The 19,371-nt window shown below is 43.9% G+C and overlaps 1 protein-coding gene across 1 annotated transcript in view; it reads left to right on the forward strand.

The window, feature by feature from the left end:
• Positions 1-19,371, forward strand: part of LOC124590650 (pancreatic triacylglycerol lipase-like) — a 181,746-nt gene that overhangs the window by 77,505 nt on the left and 84,870 nt on the right. Inside the window, exon 5 of the mRNA XM_047131669.1 lies at positions 2,594-2,841. Coding sequence (XP_046987625.1) covers positions 2,594-2,841 — 248 coding nt within the window. The remainder of the gene's footprint in view (positions 1-2,593; positions 2,842-19,371) is intronic.

The raw sequence follows: 19,371 nt of genomic DNA on the forward strand, positions 1-19,371 counted from the left end.
AGTGGTCATCACCGATGAGGATGGGGTGAAGCTCATAAATAAGACGTCAGACTCAAGTTGCAAGGGGGAGATGGCTCCTCTGGGGGCACTGGCAAGGCCTTGTCCTGGGACCTACTCTTTTCTAGGTTGAGGAGGGCAGAGCACACTGGGAGAGCAGGCTTCTGCAAGATTCGGAACTGAAAGAGAGCAGGTGAGCTTGGGGCAAACAGACAGTGTGTCCAGTGGCCGAATTGTAGTAGCAAGCCTCTGGCCTGAGGGCTACTGGGGAGTTGGAAGGGTCCTCGGGGGTGCCCTATCAAAGGAGATGCCAAAGAAGGGGGCACTGTTTCGGCCATGGAGGGGGAGCGGCACCCAGAGGAGAGGGCATTGGAACCACAGGGGGGGGGGGGGAGAGGAGAAGGGAATGGGGCAGGGGTATGGAGGAGGTAGGAGGGGAAAGGAAACAACAGAGGCAAAATATCGACACAGGGTGGAATCGGTCATATTTTTGACGAGCCGCAGTGTAACCTTGGCCTTCTCTGGGAGGGTATCCCCTCGAAAGCCAGAATAAAGGCACTAGTATGAGTATGGTTGTCTTTATGACCCTTCTGCCCCCTCGAACAAAATGCACGCTGCATCGCTCTAGATTAGCCAAGAGTTCCTAATTGGTTGATAGAACAGGTCGTGAGGTGACGTGCACGGAGAATAACGTGGCCGGTAGATGCGCAATCAGCACGGCAAGCGTGGCAAGAGCGGCTCTGTCAGGGAAATGCCGAGCGCCGAAGTGGTAGTGCCAGTCTAAACTAAATCCTATGATCACACTTCTTGTAAATGTTAAGTGCAGTCCCTCCACGCAGACACCTGCATGGTGACCATTCAGCAAGATCTACTGTTATCTCTGCTTTCGTTAGTATCTAAAAACCAGCGATTTGTTTTCATGTTGCTTGTTAACTGTTTATATTTTTCAGAGAAGCGTCATGGGTGGCAAATTTTAACTAAAATCTATATTTCTTTTGTTGTGATGTTAAAATACGCTTCTTTTGCCAAAACGCAGCGGAGTTTACAGAATATCACCTCACAAAGATTTTTTGCAGACGCAACTGCGAGAAAATTCTGAAATAGTGGTTTATTAAGTTAATTAAGTGAGGAACTGAGCAAATGTAAGGTCAATAGCTTATGAGAAAGCACATTCTCTGTACAAAAATAAACGTGTAATATTTCCATTTATGTTGTTTCAAAACCGACAGCGTTTCTCGTTTCAACAGCTATCGATGTCCCGTAAAAATTACATTATTTCATTGAAAAAAAATCTGACGTTAGTGGAATAATGCGGCAGATAACGAAGTTTTACATAACAACCACCTGGAAAAATACTCTCCTCTTAGCGTCCTGTCACTTGCCAATATCACATTTCGGTATCTCAAACCGTTTATGAAATATAAGGAATGCTGTTGATATCTCATTCTGGCCGTATTGGTGGCGCGGCCGGCGGAATGGCCGAGCGCTTCTAGGCGCTACAGTCTGGAACCGCGCTACCGCTACGGTCGCAGGTTCGAATCCTGCCTCGGGTATGGATGTGTGTGATGTCCTTAGATTAGTTAGGTTTAAGTAGTTCTAAGTTATAGGGGAATGATGACTTCAGAAGTTAAGTCCCATAGTGCTCAGAGCCATTTGAACCGTTTCGCTGGCGCGTGCTATCGCAAATGAGTGTGCTACATCAGTTAAATTTTCTCGAGATTAGTGACAGAAATGTCCACTCAAGTCGAAAGGAAAACTAAATTTCATATCATGTAATGTACACCAAATGCAATATCATAGCAACCTTAATTTTTCATTGCAAACTTTTTGGAATTTCTCGAAATGTCTTACTTAAATGCAAATACCACACCCCACTAACGAAATGAAGGGCACGTCGTTATGAAGCTGATATATGAAGCTTTAAGCAACGCAAAAATGAATTTCCTGTATCTAATACTTTCTGTAAAATCGTTTGAGAAATACTGCAGGACGTTCGTCCCGACGCAGCCGTCGCTGACCATCGAAAGCCAGCAAACAATGTCGGCCTCCTCTTCTGAACAAACGAATGAATTCGCTCAGCACTTTGGTGCATCGGCCACCATATTCTGCACGTACTCTACCAAGGAACTGTCAGTTTGATGGTGGAAACAAGTCGGAAGGGTGGGGGGGGGGGGGGGGGGGGGAGTTATCGTGGAGACAAAGGTTTGAATACAGTAAGCAAGTATGAATGGATGTTGGTGGCAGCTGCCATGCAAGGATGAAGAGGCTTGCGCAGGACAGACTAACACTGAATATTACAATAGGAGCGATTAAGTGGTGAAAGTGATAACAGTTGTCCGGCCGGAGTGGCCGAGCGGTTCTAGGCGCTACAGTCTGGAACCGAGCGACCGCTACGGTCGCAGGTTCAAATCCTTTCTGGCATGGATGTGTGTGATGTCCTTAGGTTAGTTAGGTTTAAGTAGTTCTAAGTTCTAGGAGACTGATGACCTCAGCAGATAAGTCCCATAGTGCTCAGAGCCATTTGTTAACAGTTGCCCGGTGATGCACGTGGCAGCCTCGTCATTAATCCGCTGCGACTGCGTGCTGCCTGCCACAGGTCTGGGCATGCGGCAGCCGGTGGGCCACCTGGACTTCTTCCCGAACGCGGGCCGCTACCAGCCGGGCTGCGAGCTGTGGAAGGTGCCGGAGGCGGCGCTCAGGAAAGGCGTCCGGGGCGTCGTGTCGGCCGCCGCCGACTTCACCGTGTGCTCGCACTCGCGCGCGCCCAGCCTCTTCACCGAGTCCATCAACTCGCACTGCCGCTTCCTCGCCTTCCGCTGCGCCTCCTACATGGCTTTGCACTTGGTGAGCTGCTCTTCCTACACCCGAATACGCTGACAGAAAAAAAAATCACGACACTTAAAAAAGATCATGTACAGCAATGAAATTGCGGGAATCCATTTGTCAAGGTAACATACACTACTGGCCATTAAAATTGCTACACCACGAAGATGACGTGCAACAGACGCGAAATTTAACCGACAGGAAGAAGATGCTGTGATATGCAAATGATTAGCTTTTCAGAGCATTCGCACAAGGTTCGCGCCGGTGGCGACACCTACAACGTGCTGACATGAGGAAACTTTCCAACCGATTTCTCTTACACAAACAGCAGTTGACCGGCGTCGCCTGGTAAAACGTTGTTGTGATGCCTCGTGTAAGGAGGAGAAATGCGTACCATCACGTTTCCGACTTTGATAGCGATTGCGGTTTATCGTATTGCGAGATTGCTGCTCGCGTTGGTCGAGATCCAATGACTGTTAGTAGAATATGGAATCGGTGGGTTCAGGGGGGTAATACGGAACGCCGTGCTGGATCCCAACGGGCTCGTATCATTAGTAGTCGAGATGACAGGCATCTTATCCGCATACCTGTAACGGATCGTGCAGCCACGTCTCGATCCCTGAGTCAACAGATAGGGACGTTTGCAAGACAACCACCATCTGCACGAACAGTTCGACCACGTTTGCAGCAGCACGGACTATCAGCTCGGAGACCATGGCTGCGGTTGCCCTTGACGCTGCATCACGGACAGGAGCGCCTGCGGTGGTGTACTCGACGACGAACCTGGGTGCACGAATGGCAAAACATCATTTTTTCCGATGCATCCAGGTTCTGTTTACAGCATCATGATGGTCACATCCGTGTTTGGCGACATCGCTGTGAACGCACATTGGTAGCGTGTATTCGTCATCCCCATACTGGCGTATCTCCCGGCGTGATGGTATGGGGTGCCATTGGTTACGCGTCTCGCTCACCTCTTGTTCGCACTGACGACACTTTGAACAGTGGACGTTACATTTCAGATGTGTTACAACCCTTGGGTCTACCCTTCATTCGATCCCTGCGAAACCCTACATTTCAGCAGGATAATGCACGACCGCATGTTACAAGTCCTGTACGGGCCTTTCTGGATACAGAAAATGTTCGACTGCTGCCCTGGCGAGCACATTCTCCAGATCTCTCACCAATTGAAAACGTCTGGTCAATGGTGTCCGAGCAACTGGCTCGTCACAATACGCCAGTCACTACTCTTGATGAACTGTGGTATCTTGTTGAAGCTGCATGGGCAGCTGTACCTGTACACGCCATTCAAGCTCTGTTTGACTCAATGCCCAGGCGTATCAAGGCCGTTATCACGGCCAGAGGTGGTTGTCCTGGGTACTGATTTCTCAGGATCTATGCACCCAAATTGCGTGAAAATGTAATCACAAGACAGTTCTAGTATAATATACTTGTCCAATGAATCCCCGTTTATCATCTGCATTTCTTCTTGGTGTAGCAATTTTAATGGCCAGTAGTGTATTTAAGTGATTAACATTGCAAGACTACAGGTTAACCATTTCAGGCCAGAATTTTTTATTGAAAACGAAAAACTTATTTATTTGGAATTGTCTTAAGTGGTTTTTTTAATGATTCTAGACGCAAGATTTATACAAATGTGATCCCCTTTTCAAAACGTACTTTGTACACTTGCTTAATTTTATGGACTAAAATAACTAATTATGTAATATTCTCCATTGAAATAAATAGTAAAATGATTATTCAACAATTAACACGCAAAATAAAAATATTCAGTTACAGAATGCAATACAGCGAACCAACAACAGCGATGTGTTCTGGTGATCACGAGGTGCCGCGCACTGCTGCATTCACTTTCTGATATTTTCATAGTGATGCCAAACGCTTGGCAGTACTTGCGCATGATGAAATGAAAAGTTTGAGCATTAAAAATATGTACCTCAGGTTTTCATTGGGAAAAAAATCTTCTGTTGCACCTAAAACACAGTAAAAGTTATACACAACTGTAGGCAGAGGGTCTGAAAGGGTAAATGTAAGAGAGAGATAAGCCATTACAAATGCGAAATGCTGGTACATTAATAACCAGTGTAGCCGCCAGAAAGTTAGAAGCAAGCATAGAAACGTGTATGCATTGTGTTGCGCAGGTGCTGTATTTCAGTTTGTGGGATGGAGTTTCATGCCTGTTGCACTTCGTCGTTCAATACAGGGACGGTTAATGATAGTTGTGGATGTTTCTGGAGTTATCGTCCGATGATGCCTCATATGTGCTCGACTGGAGTTAGATCTGGTGGTCAAGCAGTCCGAGGCAACATGTCACCAATGTGAAGCATGTTGTGTTACAACAGCGGTGTGTGGGCGATCGTTATCCTGTTGGAAAATACCGGATGGAATGCTGTCCATTACTGGCAGAACAGGTCGAATCACTAGACTGACGTACAAATTTTCAGCCAGGGTGCGTGGGATAACCAAGAGAGTGCTCCTGCTGTTACACGAAGTGGCATCTCAGATCGGAACTCCAGGTGTAGGTTCAGTGTGTGTAGCACACAGATTGGTTGCAGGCCTCAGCTTGCCCTCTTCTAAACAACACACGGCTATCACTGCCACAGAGGCAGAACCAGCTTTCATTAGAAAACACAACAGACCTCCACTCTGCCTTCCAACGAAGTTCGCTTGACACCCCTAAAGCGGCAAATGACGGCGGTTTAGGGCCAGTGGAATGCACGCTACACGGCGTTTGGCTACTGCTTTCCTTGAAGAAAAGGTACGAACCAGCAAACAAAAGACAAACCTAAAAGTCTACTACTTCTACGTCTACACTCAGAAAACCACCTTATACAGTGCGGCGGGGGGTATCTTGTGCACCACTGTCACTTTCCGTGTTTCCTGGTCTAGTCACAAATAGTATACATGATTAAAGATTGTTGATAACCCTTCGCTTCAGCACGAAACTTTGTAATTTTACCTCTAGGGCCTTTTGCGAAATATACATTGAGGGAAGCAATGTTTTTGTTGACTCTTCAAGGAAAACACGGTCACGGAATTTTTACAGTAGACCACAACGTAAAGCACAACACCTCTCTTCTAGCGTCTATCAGTGGAGTTCGATGAGGATTTTCGTGAAGTTTTCGAGCTTACTAAACGAACCTGTCACGTAGCGTGTTGCTGTCCTTTGGCTTTTCTCTGCTTCTTCTATCAATCCTGATTGGTATGTGTGTTATGCTGACGAGCAATATTCGAGCATCGATCGGTGAGAGCTTTGTAAGCGCCCTCCTTTCGGTATTTCCAACAATTTATGTGCAAAATGTTACAGTTATTTGTACAGAGGATCAACTGTAGACCCCTTCTCCCAGCATCGATCTGCAGGTGTTCCTGCATTTCGTTACACTTCTCTAGCGTCTTTCTTTTATGTAAGAGCATCATACACGAACAACCTCATGAAGCTTCTTCCACTAGGTCGTTTATATATACAGTCCATAATAATCGTCCTGTAAAGGGCTCTGTATGTCTGTTGTTATTCGTACTCATACAGGTAGAGCTAGATATTTAAGAAATGTGAGGCAATACTAACCTTACGACTTATCTTAGAAGAAAGATTAAGAAAAGGCAAACCTACGTTTCTAGCATTTGTAGACTTAGAGAAAGCTTTTGACAATGTTAACTGGAATGCTCTCTTTCAAATTCTGAAGGTGGCAGGTATAAAATACAGGGAGCGAAAGGCTATTTACAATTTGTACAGAAATCAGATGGCAGTTATAAGAGTCGAGGGGCATGAAAGGGAAGCAGTGGTTGGGAAAGGAGTGAGACAGGGTTGTAGCCTCTCCCCGATGTTATTAAATCTGTATATTGAGCAAGCAGTAAAGGAAACAAAAGAAAAATTCGGAGAAGAAGTAAAAACTTTGAGGTTCGCCGATGACATTGTAATTCTGTCAGAGACAGCAAAGGACTTGGAAGAGCAGTTGAACGGAATGGACAGTGTCTTGAAAGGAGGATATAAGATGAACATCAACAAAAGCAAAACGAGGATAATGGAATGTAGTCAAATTAAATCGGATGATCCTGAGGGAATTAGATTAGGAAATGAGACACTTAAAGTAGTAAAGGAGTTTTGCTATTTAGGGAGTAAAATAACTGATGATGGTCGAAGTAGAGAGGGTATAAAATGTAGACTGGCAATGACAAGGAAATCGTTTCTGAAGAAGAGAAATTTGTTAACATCGAGTATAGATTTAAGTGTCAGGAAGTCTTTTCTGAAAGTATTTGTATGGAGTGTAGCCATGTATGGAAGTGAAAAATGGACGATAACTAGTTTGGACAAGAAGAGAATAGAAGCTTTCGAAATGTGGTACTACAGAAGAATGCTGAAGATAAGGTGGGTAGATCACGTAACTAATGAGGAGGTATTGAATAGGATTGGGGAGAAGAGAAGTTTGTGGCACAACTTAACTAGAAGAAGGGATCGCTTGGTAGGACATGTTCTGAGGCATCAAGGGATCACCAATTTAGTATTGGAGGGCAGCGTGGAGGGTAAAAATCGTAGAGGGAGACAAATAGATGAATACACTAAACAGATTCAGAAGGATGTAGGTTGCAGTAGGTACTGGGAGATGAAGAAGCTTGCACAGGATAGAGTAGCATGGAGAGCTGCATCAAACCAGTCTCACGACTGAAGACCACAACAACAACAACAACAATGATGGGATAAAAGAAATTATTCTGATACTTAAGGAGACGAAAATTTAATTGTGACTGGGGACTGGAATTCGATAGTAGGAAAAGGAAGAGAAGGAAATATAGTAGGTGAATATAGACTCAAATGAAAGAGGAAGCCGCCTGATAGAATTTTGCACAGTGCATAATTTAATCATCGCTAACACTTGGTCTATGAATCGTAAAAGAAGGTTGCATACATGGATGAGACCTGGAGACACTGGAAGGTTTCAGATTGATTATATAGTGGTAAGACAGAGCTTTAGGAAACAGATTTTAAACTGTAAGACATTTCCCGGAGCAAATGTGGGCTCTGACCACAATTTATTGGTTATGAACTGCAGATTAAAACTGAAGAAATTGCAAAAAGTAGGAAATTAAGGAGCTGGGATCTTAATAAGTTGAAAGAACGAGAGGTTATTGAGGGTTCCAGAGACAGCATTATGCAACATTTGACTAGAACACAAGAAAGGAATACAGCAGAAGGCGAATGGGCAGTTTTAGGAGATGAAATAGTGAAGGTAACAGAGGATCAAATAGGTAAAAAGATAAGGGCAGTAGAAATCCTTGGATCACACAAGATATATTAAATTCAACTGATGAAGGGAGAAAATATAAAAATTCAGCCAATGAAGCAAGTGAAAGGGAATAGAAACGTTTAAAAAATGAGATTGACAGGAAGTAGAAAATGGCTAAGCAGGAATGGCTAGAGAACAAATGCAAGGATTTAGAACTATATTTGTCTAGGGGAGAGATAGATACCGAGTATAGGAAAATGAAAGAGACATTTGAGAGAAAAGAGCGGCAGCTATACGAATACCAAGAGCTGAGATGGAAAATTAGTTCTAAGCAAAGAAGGGAAAGCTAGAAGGTGGAAGAAGTATATAGTGGGTCTATACAAGGGAGATAAATCTGAAGGCTATGTTATAGAAAGGGAAGTGGATGTAGATGCAGATGAAATGAGAGATCTGGTCCTGCGAGAAGAATTTGACAGAGCCCTGAAAGATGTGTGTCAAAACAAGATCCTAGGAGTAGACATATTACTGATAGCCTTAGAGATTCAGCGATGACTTAATAAGAATGTTAGAATTCGACTCGACAAAAAGCAGTTACTGACAAGTGTCAAAATTACTGAACTATCAGTTTAATAAGTCATGGTTGCAAAATATTGACACGAGTTCCTTGCAGAAGAGTGGACAAACTGGTAGAAGCCGAGCTCGGGGAACATGAACGTGGGTTCCGGTGAAATGTAGGAACATGTGAGGCAATACTGACCCTACGACTTATCTTAGAAGATAGGTTAAGGACAGACATATTTACGTTTATAGTATTTGTAGGCCTACAGAAAGCTTTTTTGAATGATGACTGGAATTCACTCTTTCAGATTCTGGAGGTAGCAGGGGTAAAATACAGGGAGCGAATAGCTATTTACAACTTGTACAGAAACGAGATGGAAGTTGTAAGAGTTGACGGTCATGAGAGGAAGCAGTGGTTGAGAAAGTAGTGAGACAGGGTTGTAGCCTATCACTGATGTTATTCAATCTGTACGCTGAGCAAGCAGTAAAGAAAACCAAACAAAAATTTGGAGTGAGAATTAAAGTCCAAGGAAAATAAATAAAAACCTTGAGATTTGCCGATGACATCGTAATTCTGTCAGAGACTGCAAACGACTTGGAAGAGCAGTTTAACGGAATGGACAGTGCCTTGAATGGAAGATATATGGTGAATATCAACAAAAGCAAGACATGGATAATAGAATATAGTGGAATTAAACTGGGTGATGCTGAGGGAATTAGATTAGCAAACTAGACACTTTAGGTAGTAGCTAGGTTTTGCTATTTGGGCACCAAAATAACTAACGATGGCCGAAGTAGCATATGAAATATAGACTGGCAATGGCATGAAAAGCGTTTCTGAAGAAGAGAAATTTGTTAACATCGAATATTGACTTAGATGTTCGGAAGTCTTTGATTAAGGTATTTGTTCGGAGTGTAGCCTTGTATTGAAGTGAAACGTGGACGATAAACAGTTTAGACAAGAAGAGAATAGAAGCTTTCGAAATGTGGTGCAACAGAAGAATGCTGAAGATTACTTGGGTAGGTCACGTAACTAATGAGGAGGTATTGAATAGGACTGGGGTGACGAGAAATTTGTGGCAAACCTTGACTAAAAGAAGGGATCGGTTGATAGAAAACATTCTCTGACATGAGGAAACAACAAAGAATTGGAGGGAAGTGTCGGAGGTATTAATTGTTGAGGGAGACCAAGAGATAAATACAGTAAGAAGAAATTACAATGAAATGAATACACGTAGCTGCATACCGCTGTTGATATAAGTCAACGAGGACAGTTGAAAATGTGTGCCCCGACCCGGGATTACCTGCTTACATGGCAGGCGCTCTATCCATTTTTTTTTATCTCATTTTGTTCGTTTTCGTTCGTTACATCTGCTCGTGGCGGACGTCGCAGGACATCCGTTTCAGTTCGTGGTTGATCCATTAACTCAGTTTTTTTTTATTACAGAGGGCAGCTAACCCTCTCACCGAACACTCCGAGTTACCGTGCCCACCAAGGACACAGAGGATAGTGCGACTGCAGGGACCTATCTCTGGTACGCCTCCCGTGAGACCCACATTCCCAACTTACTGTCCTGCACTATATTCATAGTGCCCCTGCCTATCATACTCATTACTCGCGGCTTTTTGCCGATTCCCGTAAGAGTTCGGGCACTATTCGTGCATTCGCACAGAAGAAGATGGTCAAATGACCGGTGAGCTTTAAATATATATATATATATATATATATATATATATATATATATATATATAAGATGGTGTCTGTTCTGTCGGACATGTCCGAAGAATAGTAGAATTATATGTAGTTTTATTACCCAGAACAATCGTTCAGAATATGGAGTTTTAATTATTATGTAGGAAGATTTATTAGGGGACAAGTCCTGTTTTGTGTATTTTATTATTTGCGTGAGGTATTCCACCTGGTGTCCGTGCCGTTCCAAGAGAGTTGAAGGCATACTTGGATTCTTGACGGGCAAAGTAGTCAAAGGCGGCAAAGAGTCTTCTGCGCCAGTCACGCTGGCAAGGAATATCCCTGACCAGAATTGGTATTAACAATGTATATATGTATGAATTGAAAAAAGGCTTGTTATTCGTTAGCCAGAAGGCCTAATGTAAAAAGATACTTATCTGTGTTGTATTTAAAGGCACATTAAAAGCCTTACGAGATCGGAGCTGCCAAATCCTGGTTTTTAGTAAAAAAAATCTACAGATAAAATGAGTCATAATAAGCGGGGGTTCGCAGACTACTCCGAAATGAAGATCACGAAGCGGTAACTTAAAATGTAAACGATCACTCGCACTTTTCATTATTTCCATAGGCGTACTGACCTCGACTTGAAGGCGATCAATAACCTTAAATTCAATTACATAATAATAAAGGCATCTGCTTTTCTAAACGGTGTGTAGCTCAGTCTGTAAATGTTTTGAAATCCTCTTTGAGGAACCCAATTCACTACGAAATAATAAACCAGCATGTGGAGGACGGCGACCAGGCTAGCTGCGCGGTCTAACGCGCTGCTTCCCGAGCTGGAAGGCGTGCCAGTCCCGGGCACGAAACCACCCGGCGGATTTGTGTCGAGCTCCGGTGTGCCGGCCAGCCTGTGGACGGTTTCTAAGGAGGTTTTCATCAACCTCACGAATTCGGGCTGGTTCCCCTTATTCCGCCTCAGTTACACTATGTCGGCGATTGTTGCACAACACTGTCTCCACGTACGCGTTCACCGTGACCACTCTACCACACCCCCGGTTCAATACACAACACACACACAATGTGGAGGACATCTAACTGAAACTTAACATTCGGTATACACTGATCAACCAGAACATTATGACCACCTACCTAGCAGCTGGTATGTCCATCTTTGGCGCGGATAACAGCGGCGATGCGTCGTGGCGTGGAAGCAAGGCCTTGGTAGGTGGCAGGAGCGAGTTGGCACCACATCTGCACACACAAGTCACCTAATTATCACAAATTCCAGGGAGGGGGCAATGAGTCATGACGCCACGTTCAGTCACATCCCAGATGTGTTTGTTTGATCGTGTTCAGATATGGCGAGTTGCGTTGGGAGGGGGGGGGGGGGGGGGGGGGGGTAGCACATCATTTGGAACTTGCCACTGTGTTTCTCTAATCACTCCTTCAGGCTCCTTGCCTTGTGACATGACGCATTATCTTGTTGAAAAATGCCGCTGCCGTTTGGAAACATGATCGTCGTGAAGGGGGTATAAGTGGTCTGCAACCAGTGTACGATACTTCTTGGCCGTCATGCTGCCTTGCACGAGCTCCATTGTGTAACACGACAGCCTATTCTAAAGAGAGGAGACACTAATTCAATCACAGACTTCAATCACAAACACGCGACCGCGGACGGAAAGACGACGGCTAACATCGGCTCATATTCGTGTTGACACCTGAAATCAGCTTGGCAGCAGCACGTGGGAGGTCAGTCTCACATTATGCTCCACAGATGGCGTTGTCTCTGGACTTCCACAGAACGCTAAGTTGACCCCCAGGCCGGGAAAACCCGTCCGTTGGGCAGCAGAATGGCTGCTTGTTTCTCATGGCCGCTTTCCGCGCGCGGTGCAAAATTAAAACTTGCCCCAAAATTTAAAAAAAAATATTGAGACATATGTGTCACTGAAGAGCCACTAGACTCATCTGAAGCGGAAGAGATGGACGATTACGCTTGTGAAGACGCGCCATCGATATCCGCATTAGTTTATAAGTTATTGTAAGCTAAATGTTATAAATAATTCCTGAGGTGAATAGCTCATCAACGCATTAGGCGACTGTAATAGTCGATGTACCGACAGTATCACAGATTTTAATGAGAGGCCGAAAAGTGGATTTCACGCAAGTAAAAACAGCTTTTCTTACCAAATAAATAGAGAAACATTAAAAGCAGCGGCTGTACTGTAAACAGTAGATACATAGGGAATTATCTAACGTATAGTGTAAATTATTTGTCAATATTTACAAATATAAATTCAAAAACAGAGGAAAACCATAGAAATTATCGTTTATGAATGAATTATGGTTGATAAAAGAAAACCGATAACAGCACAATATTTCTCGAAAAATTTCCTAGTTATTTGATGCATCACATATGTATAAAAAGTTAAAAATAAGAAGCAATTTTCACATTCAGTAGTTTAACTGACTTCAGTGGTGTTCCACTGAAGTTCCCTGGTGAGCAGCGAAGATTTGGAGGGGTGTCTGCGTTTGGACGCTATTAGAGACGGTCAGGCTGTCTTAGTCTGTCTTAGGAGAACGTTTTCTCTGATGAGCGGTGAAATAGTCGCTGGTTCCCGTGTATCGCTTATTCAGAGTTCCTACTTCCGGACATAGAAAATTTTTCGGCATCTCATGGACTTGTTAGTTTTCGAATTGCGTGTGTGAGTTGGTGCCCAGTAGAGGAAGCGTAGACAAACTTGTAAGTCCAGCCACATTTACTGAAGTGTTAGCCCAAAACACTGTCATGTGTGGGTAAGTATTTTCGTGCGGTAGCACTTCGGGTGTTGGTGTGTAGAATATATGAGTCTGGTGACATACCATCTGACTTGCGGAAAAGCATCATCCACACAATTCCGAAGGCGGCAAGAGCTGACAAGTGCGAGAATTATCGCACAATCAGCTTAACAGCTCATGCATCGAAGCTGCTTATAAGAATAATATACAGAAGAATGGAAAAGAAAATTGAGAATGCGCTAGGTGACGATCAGTTTGGCTTTAGGAAAAGTAAAGGGACGAGAGAGGCAATTCTGACGTTACGGCTAATAATGGAGGCAAGGCTAAAGAAAAATCAAGACATTTTCATAGGATTTGTCGACCTGGAAAAAGCGTTCGACAGTATGAAATGGTGCAAGCTGTTCGAGATTCTGAAAAAAGTAGGGGTAAGCTATAGGGAGAGACGGGTCATATACAATATGTACAACAACCTAGAGGGAATAATAAGAGTGGACGATCAAGAACGAAGAACTCGTATTAAGAAGGGTGTAAGACAAGGCTGTAGCCTTTCGCCACTACTCTTCAATCTGTACATCGAGGAAGCAATGTTGGAAATAAAAGAAAGGTTCAGGAGTGGAATTAAAATACAAGGTGAAAGGATATCAATGATACGATTCGCTGATGACATTACTATCCTGAGTGAAAGTGAAGAAGAATTAAATGATCTGCTGAACGGAATGAACAGTCTAATGAGTACACAGTATGGTTTGAGAGTAAATCGGAGAAAGACGAAGGTAATGATAAGTAGTAGAATTGAGAACAGCGAGAAACTTAACATCAGGATTGATGGTCACGATGTCAATGAAGTTAAGGAATTCTGCTACCTAGGCAGTAAAATACCCAATGACGGACGGAGCAAGGAGGACATCAAAAGCAGACTCGCTATGGCAAAAAAGGCGTTTCTGGCCAAGAGAAGTCTACTAATATCAAATACCGGCCTTAATTTGAGGAAGAAATTTCTGATTATGATGATGATTATTAGTGTATTAGGGCGCACAACAGCGAGGTTATCAGCGCCCGAGGAAATTTCTGAGGATGTACGTCTGGAGTACAGCACTGTATGGTAGTGAAACATGGACTGTGGGAAAACCGGAACAGAAGAGAATCGAAGCATTTGAGATGTGGTGCTATAGACGAATGTTGAAAATTAGGTGGACTGATAAGGTAAGGAATGAGGAGGTTCTGCGCAGAATCGGAGAGGAAAGGAATATGTGGAAAACACTGATAAGGAGAAGGGACAGGATGATAGGACATCTGCTAAGACATGAGGGAATGACTTCCATGGTACTAGAGGGAGCTGTAGAGGGCAAAAACTGTAGAGGAAGACAGAGATTGGAACATGTCAAGCAAGTAATTGAGGACGTAGGTTGCAAGTGCTACTCTGAGATGAAGAGGTTAGCACAGCAAAGGAATTCGTGGCGGGCCGCATCAAACCAGTCAGTAGACTGATGAAAAAAAAAAACAAAAAAAAAAAAAACCTCTTGGGGTCTCCGAGCTGATATAGAACTTGTGAACCGTTTAGAACTTTGATTTTCGGTGAGTTGAGGAGAGAGATTGTATTTTATTTCGTCATCCACACCATATGCACATTCCCATACAAACCGTGCGGTCGCAACAGGACTCATGGATGCCCACATGAATGGTCCCCAGAGCTTAATGAAGCTGCCGCCAGTTCGTCCCCGTCCTGCAGCAGAGGTATCAAAGCGCTGTTCCCCTGGAAGACGACAGATCGCGCCCTGCCATCGGCAAGATGAAGAAGGTTTCGGGATTTATCAGATCGTGCAACAACGCTCTGCGACTGCGACAACGATCAGTGACGATGGTCACGTGCCCATTTCAGTCGTAGTTGCAATGTCGTGGTGTTGACATGGCACGTACATGGATCGTCACCTGCGGAGGTCCATCGTTAGGAGAGTTCGGTGCACTGTGTGTTCTGACACACTCGTACTTTGCCGCCTATCCTGTTTTACCAATCTACCCAGCCTATGGCGTCCGACATCTGTAATGAGGGGTGGTTGCCAAACTCCACGACGTCTGGACGCGGTTTCACCTTGATTTCGCCGCCTGTTAAAGACTCTCACCACAGCACTCGCCGAACAGCCGACAATTTGTGCAGTTTGCGGAATGCTCGTGCCGAGTCTCCGGGTCATCATACTCTCATAATCTGTCCTCGATCAAACTCAGATAGATCGCGCGCCTTCCCCATCCTACACACGGACCGCGCGCTCGCTGATACTACATGCACCGTGTGTGAGTCTGACTAACAGTCACTCCTCGCCAGGCGACGCTGCTGTCGTCTGGACGAGTTTATATCGATAGTAGGTCGGTGGTCATTATGTTCTGGCTGATCAGTCTATATAACATTTTGCAATGCTCCTTTGACATCGAAACATGTTCGATCGAACAGACACTGCGGCGGCGACAGCCGTTATGAAATAAGTTAAATGCATTCACAATGCGACTATGGACGACCATCGTCTGTATATTGGAATGACAGCAATGAAAATTTGTGCCAGACTGGGACTCGAAGCCGAATCTCCCGCTTATCGCGAGCAGGCTGTGGAGCTTGCTCGGATAGCCAAATGGTAAGACGACAGCTCGTGGAAAATCCAGGTTCGAGTCCCGGTCAATCATAAATTTTCATTGTCATTCCATTGTACAGCTGATGGTTTTCCATATTCGCATTGCGAATGCATTTCATGTAAACATTCCGTAGGACACGTTTTGAAATTCTACACAGGGCCTTTAAATAATTTGGATCATCTCACGACGTGCCTTGAGTCATAAAATGGGTTTGATTGCAGTAAGACTCGTATAAGCACGTTCAGTGCGGCTACTCTTGACGCGGGCGTAGACAGGGGGGAACCGAATTTGGTGGGCCAGTGACGACACGCTCACACGAGGGGCAATACGTGCTGTTCTCAGGCGAGACGTCGTTCTGCTTGCAGCATCACGATGGACGTGTCCGCATCTGGAGGCTTCTAGCAAACCGAACGTCGCCAGATCTACACACAATAACAGTCTCACATACGCACACACGCACACACACACACACACACACACACACACACATACACACACACACACACACACACACACACACACACACACAAATTATCCCAACGACCTGAATTTGCGTTCCGCCTGACTTGCATGAAGCCCACGTAACTTAGCTTGCTTGCGGATCATCTAATCTCTTTGCGTTCGCCCATACAAAATGGTTATACACAAGAAACGATACAGAACACTGCTCTTCATGGCAATCAGCTCATGTATAAATTAATACCACAATATTTCAGATATTACGAAATACATTATTTTGGACGGGACACTCCTTAACGCTTGTAAAATCTACGCTATTACAACAGGTACCATTTCAAAAGTATTACCACGCTTATTATTTTCTAAGAAAATTAATATCTGTGATTCTGCCACATGGATCCTTCAATATTCCTTAGTAAAAAGTAAATACTATTTTATGAATAAGGCATTTCACTCAGGATGACACCTAGATCTATGCGGAGTTCAAGTCACCTATTGTGCTTGTTATCTTGCACAAAGTGACACTAAATATCTGAGGTTTTTATAGTAGCTTCTTGCGCAAATCTTAGGACTTTAAATGAGATGTCATTTTTGTTCTGAAATGGATTCTTACTCAACGCCTATAACAACTGCTAAGTGAAGCTTTTGTGCCTGACCGAGACTCAAGATGCTAATTTCTGGTAAGTCTGTCTTTTTTCTGGTGGATTAGGACTTTTAGCCGGCTACTACTGTCCGTGTCAAGTCGTCAAGTAACCAGGGAAAATGTTGAATTTCTTTTCATTCACAAGAAACGAAGTATGAGCGTGTATGAACTTGAAATAGCGTGACGTTGGGGTTCAATCCGTACACCTAATTGGATTGTTAACTAAGCACAGCCAAATGTTATAACTTGAATTTTTCACCAGTGGCGAGAATCTTTATGTTAAAAAGACGACAAAATTTATTTTTCTTGGCAAGGATTCAAATCCGGCACCTATAGCCGTTGTTTTCCAAGGAGGCATAGACAAATACCGATTTTCTTTCATAATTAGAGAGATGTAAGCATGTCTGACAAAAATAATGCGACAGGAAGTTGATGCGCTGACTGGGAGTCCAGTCTCATACATATCGTCACGAAGAGACGTTAACTATCGAATCCTTGTTCATCACTAGAGGCATGCTGTGATGGAAAGTTCTGTGCTGACTGGCAATCGAGTTCCCCGCCCACACACACAAACACATACACATACATGTCGCCTTTGTTGGCTGCACACCAAAAGACGGTAACTTTCGAATTCTTTTTCAACGGTAGCTGGGAGTAGCTTATTTGAGCTTCAAATGATCGGATTAAAAATTCGAACATGAAATGATGTAATGCACAGTTTATTGTCTGGCTGAGAGTTGAAACTGGAATCTATCGTTATTGTTGACAACACATTTTTCACCAGTAGTTCAGTGCGCACATGCTAGAGCTTGAAATGAAACTATGAATATTTTTGAGTAGAACCACCAAGTTTTCGACCCCAGATACATGCCTTTCTTGGAGACGTAGAGGACTTTGCCGTCTTGGCGAAAGCACCAAGCTGGCCGCTGTGGCCTAGCGGTTCTAGGCGCTTCAGTCTGGAACTGCGCTGCTGTTACGGTCGCAGGTTCGAATTCTGCCTCGGGCATGGATGTGTGTGATGTCCTTAGGTTAGTTAGATTTAAGTAGTTCTAAGTCTAGGGGACTGATGACCTCAGATGTTAAGTCCCATAGTGCTTACAGCCATTTGAACCATTTTGAACCATTTTTTTGAAAGCAACAAAATTAAGGAACTGTATAGTCTCGAGAGGATAAAATTCTGCCAAAGGAGTAATGCGGACTCTAATTCCAGTCCTGCGCCAAGATTTTCAAAGTTTCAAGTGGGAATACAGTGGAAGAGGAATGGGTTACTTTGACAGGTGAAATCGTGAACGAAGCGGAGGATCACTTGGGGAGACCGACAAAGCCTAAGAAAAATTCTTGGATATCAAAGGAGATAATCAGTTTAATAGATGAGAGAAGAAAATATAAAAATGCAACAAATGAAGCGGATGAAAGAGAACACAATCGTCTATAAAATGTGATGACAGGAAGTGCAAAATGACTAAGCAGGAATGGCCAGTGGACAAATGTAAGGATTTAGAAGCATATCTCACTAGGCGAAAGATAGATACCACCTACAGGAAAATTAAACAGGTAGAGAATAGGGAAACAGTTGTATGAGTATCAAGAGCTCAGATGGAAAACCTGTACTACAAAAATGGTTGAAATGGCTCTGAGCACTATGGGACTTAACATCTGTGGTCATCAGTCCCCTAGAACTTAGAACTACTTAACCCTAACTAACCTAAGGACATCACACACATCCATGCCCGAGGCAGGATTCGAACCTGCGACCGTAGCAGTCGCGCGGTTCCGGACTGAGCGCCTAGAACCACTAGACCACCGCGGCCGGCCCTGTACTACACAAAAGGGGGAAAGGCGAAAGGGTGACGGAATATACAGAGTGATTAAACAAGGGAAATGAACTTGAAGCCAATATTATAGAAAGGTAAGAGATGAGATGGGACATAAATTATGATACTACGAGATGAATTGCACAGAGCAGTGAAAGGCGTAAGTCGATGCAAGGCCCCTGGAGTAGTCGACATTCCGTCACAACCACTGATAGTCTTGGGACGGCCAGCCCTGACAAAGTTATTCCACTAGGTGTGCAAATAATAAGAGAGAGGTGAAATACCTTCAGATTTTCAGAAGAATATAATAATTCCAGTACCATAGAAAGCACGTGCTGACAGGTGTGAATGTTACCGAACTATCAGTTTAATACTCGTAAGTCATGGTGGCAAAGTACTAACACGAATGGAAAAACTGGTAGGAGCCGACCTCTTGGAAGATCAGTTTGGATTCCAGAGAAATGTATGAGCATGCGAGGCAATGCTGACCATACGATTTATCTTAGAAGATAGCATTTGGAGACTTAGGGAAAGCTTCTGACAGTGTTGACTGGATTGACATTTTTGAAAATGGAGGGGTAAAATACGGGGACCGAAAGGCTGTTTGTAGCTTATGCAAAAACCAGAAGGCAGTTGTAAGTGTCCAGGGACACGAAAAGGATGCAGTTGTTGAGAAGGGAGTGAGGTGGGATTATAGCCCATCTAAGATGTTATTCAGTCTGCACACAGAGAAAGCAGTAAAGGGAA

The sequence above is a fragment of the Schistocerca americana genome, chromosome 1 (assembly GCF_021461395.2).
Source record: "Schistocerca americana isolate TAMUIC-IGC-003095 chromosome 1, iqSchAmer2.1, whole genome shotgun sequence".
NCBI lineage: Eukaryota > Metazoa > Arthropoda > Insecta > Orthoptera > Acrididae > Schistocerca > Schistocerca americana.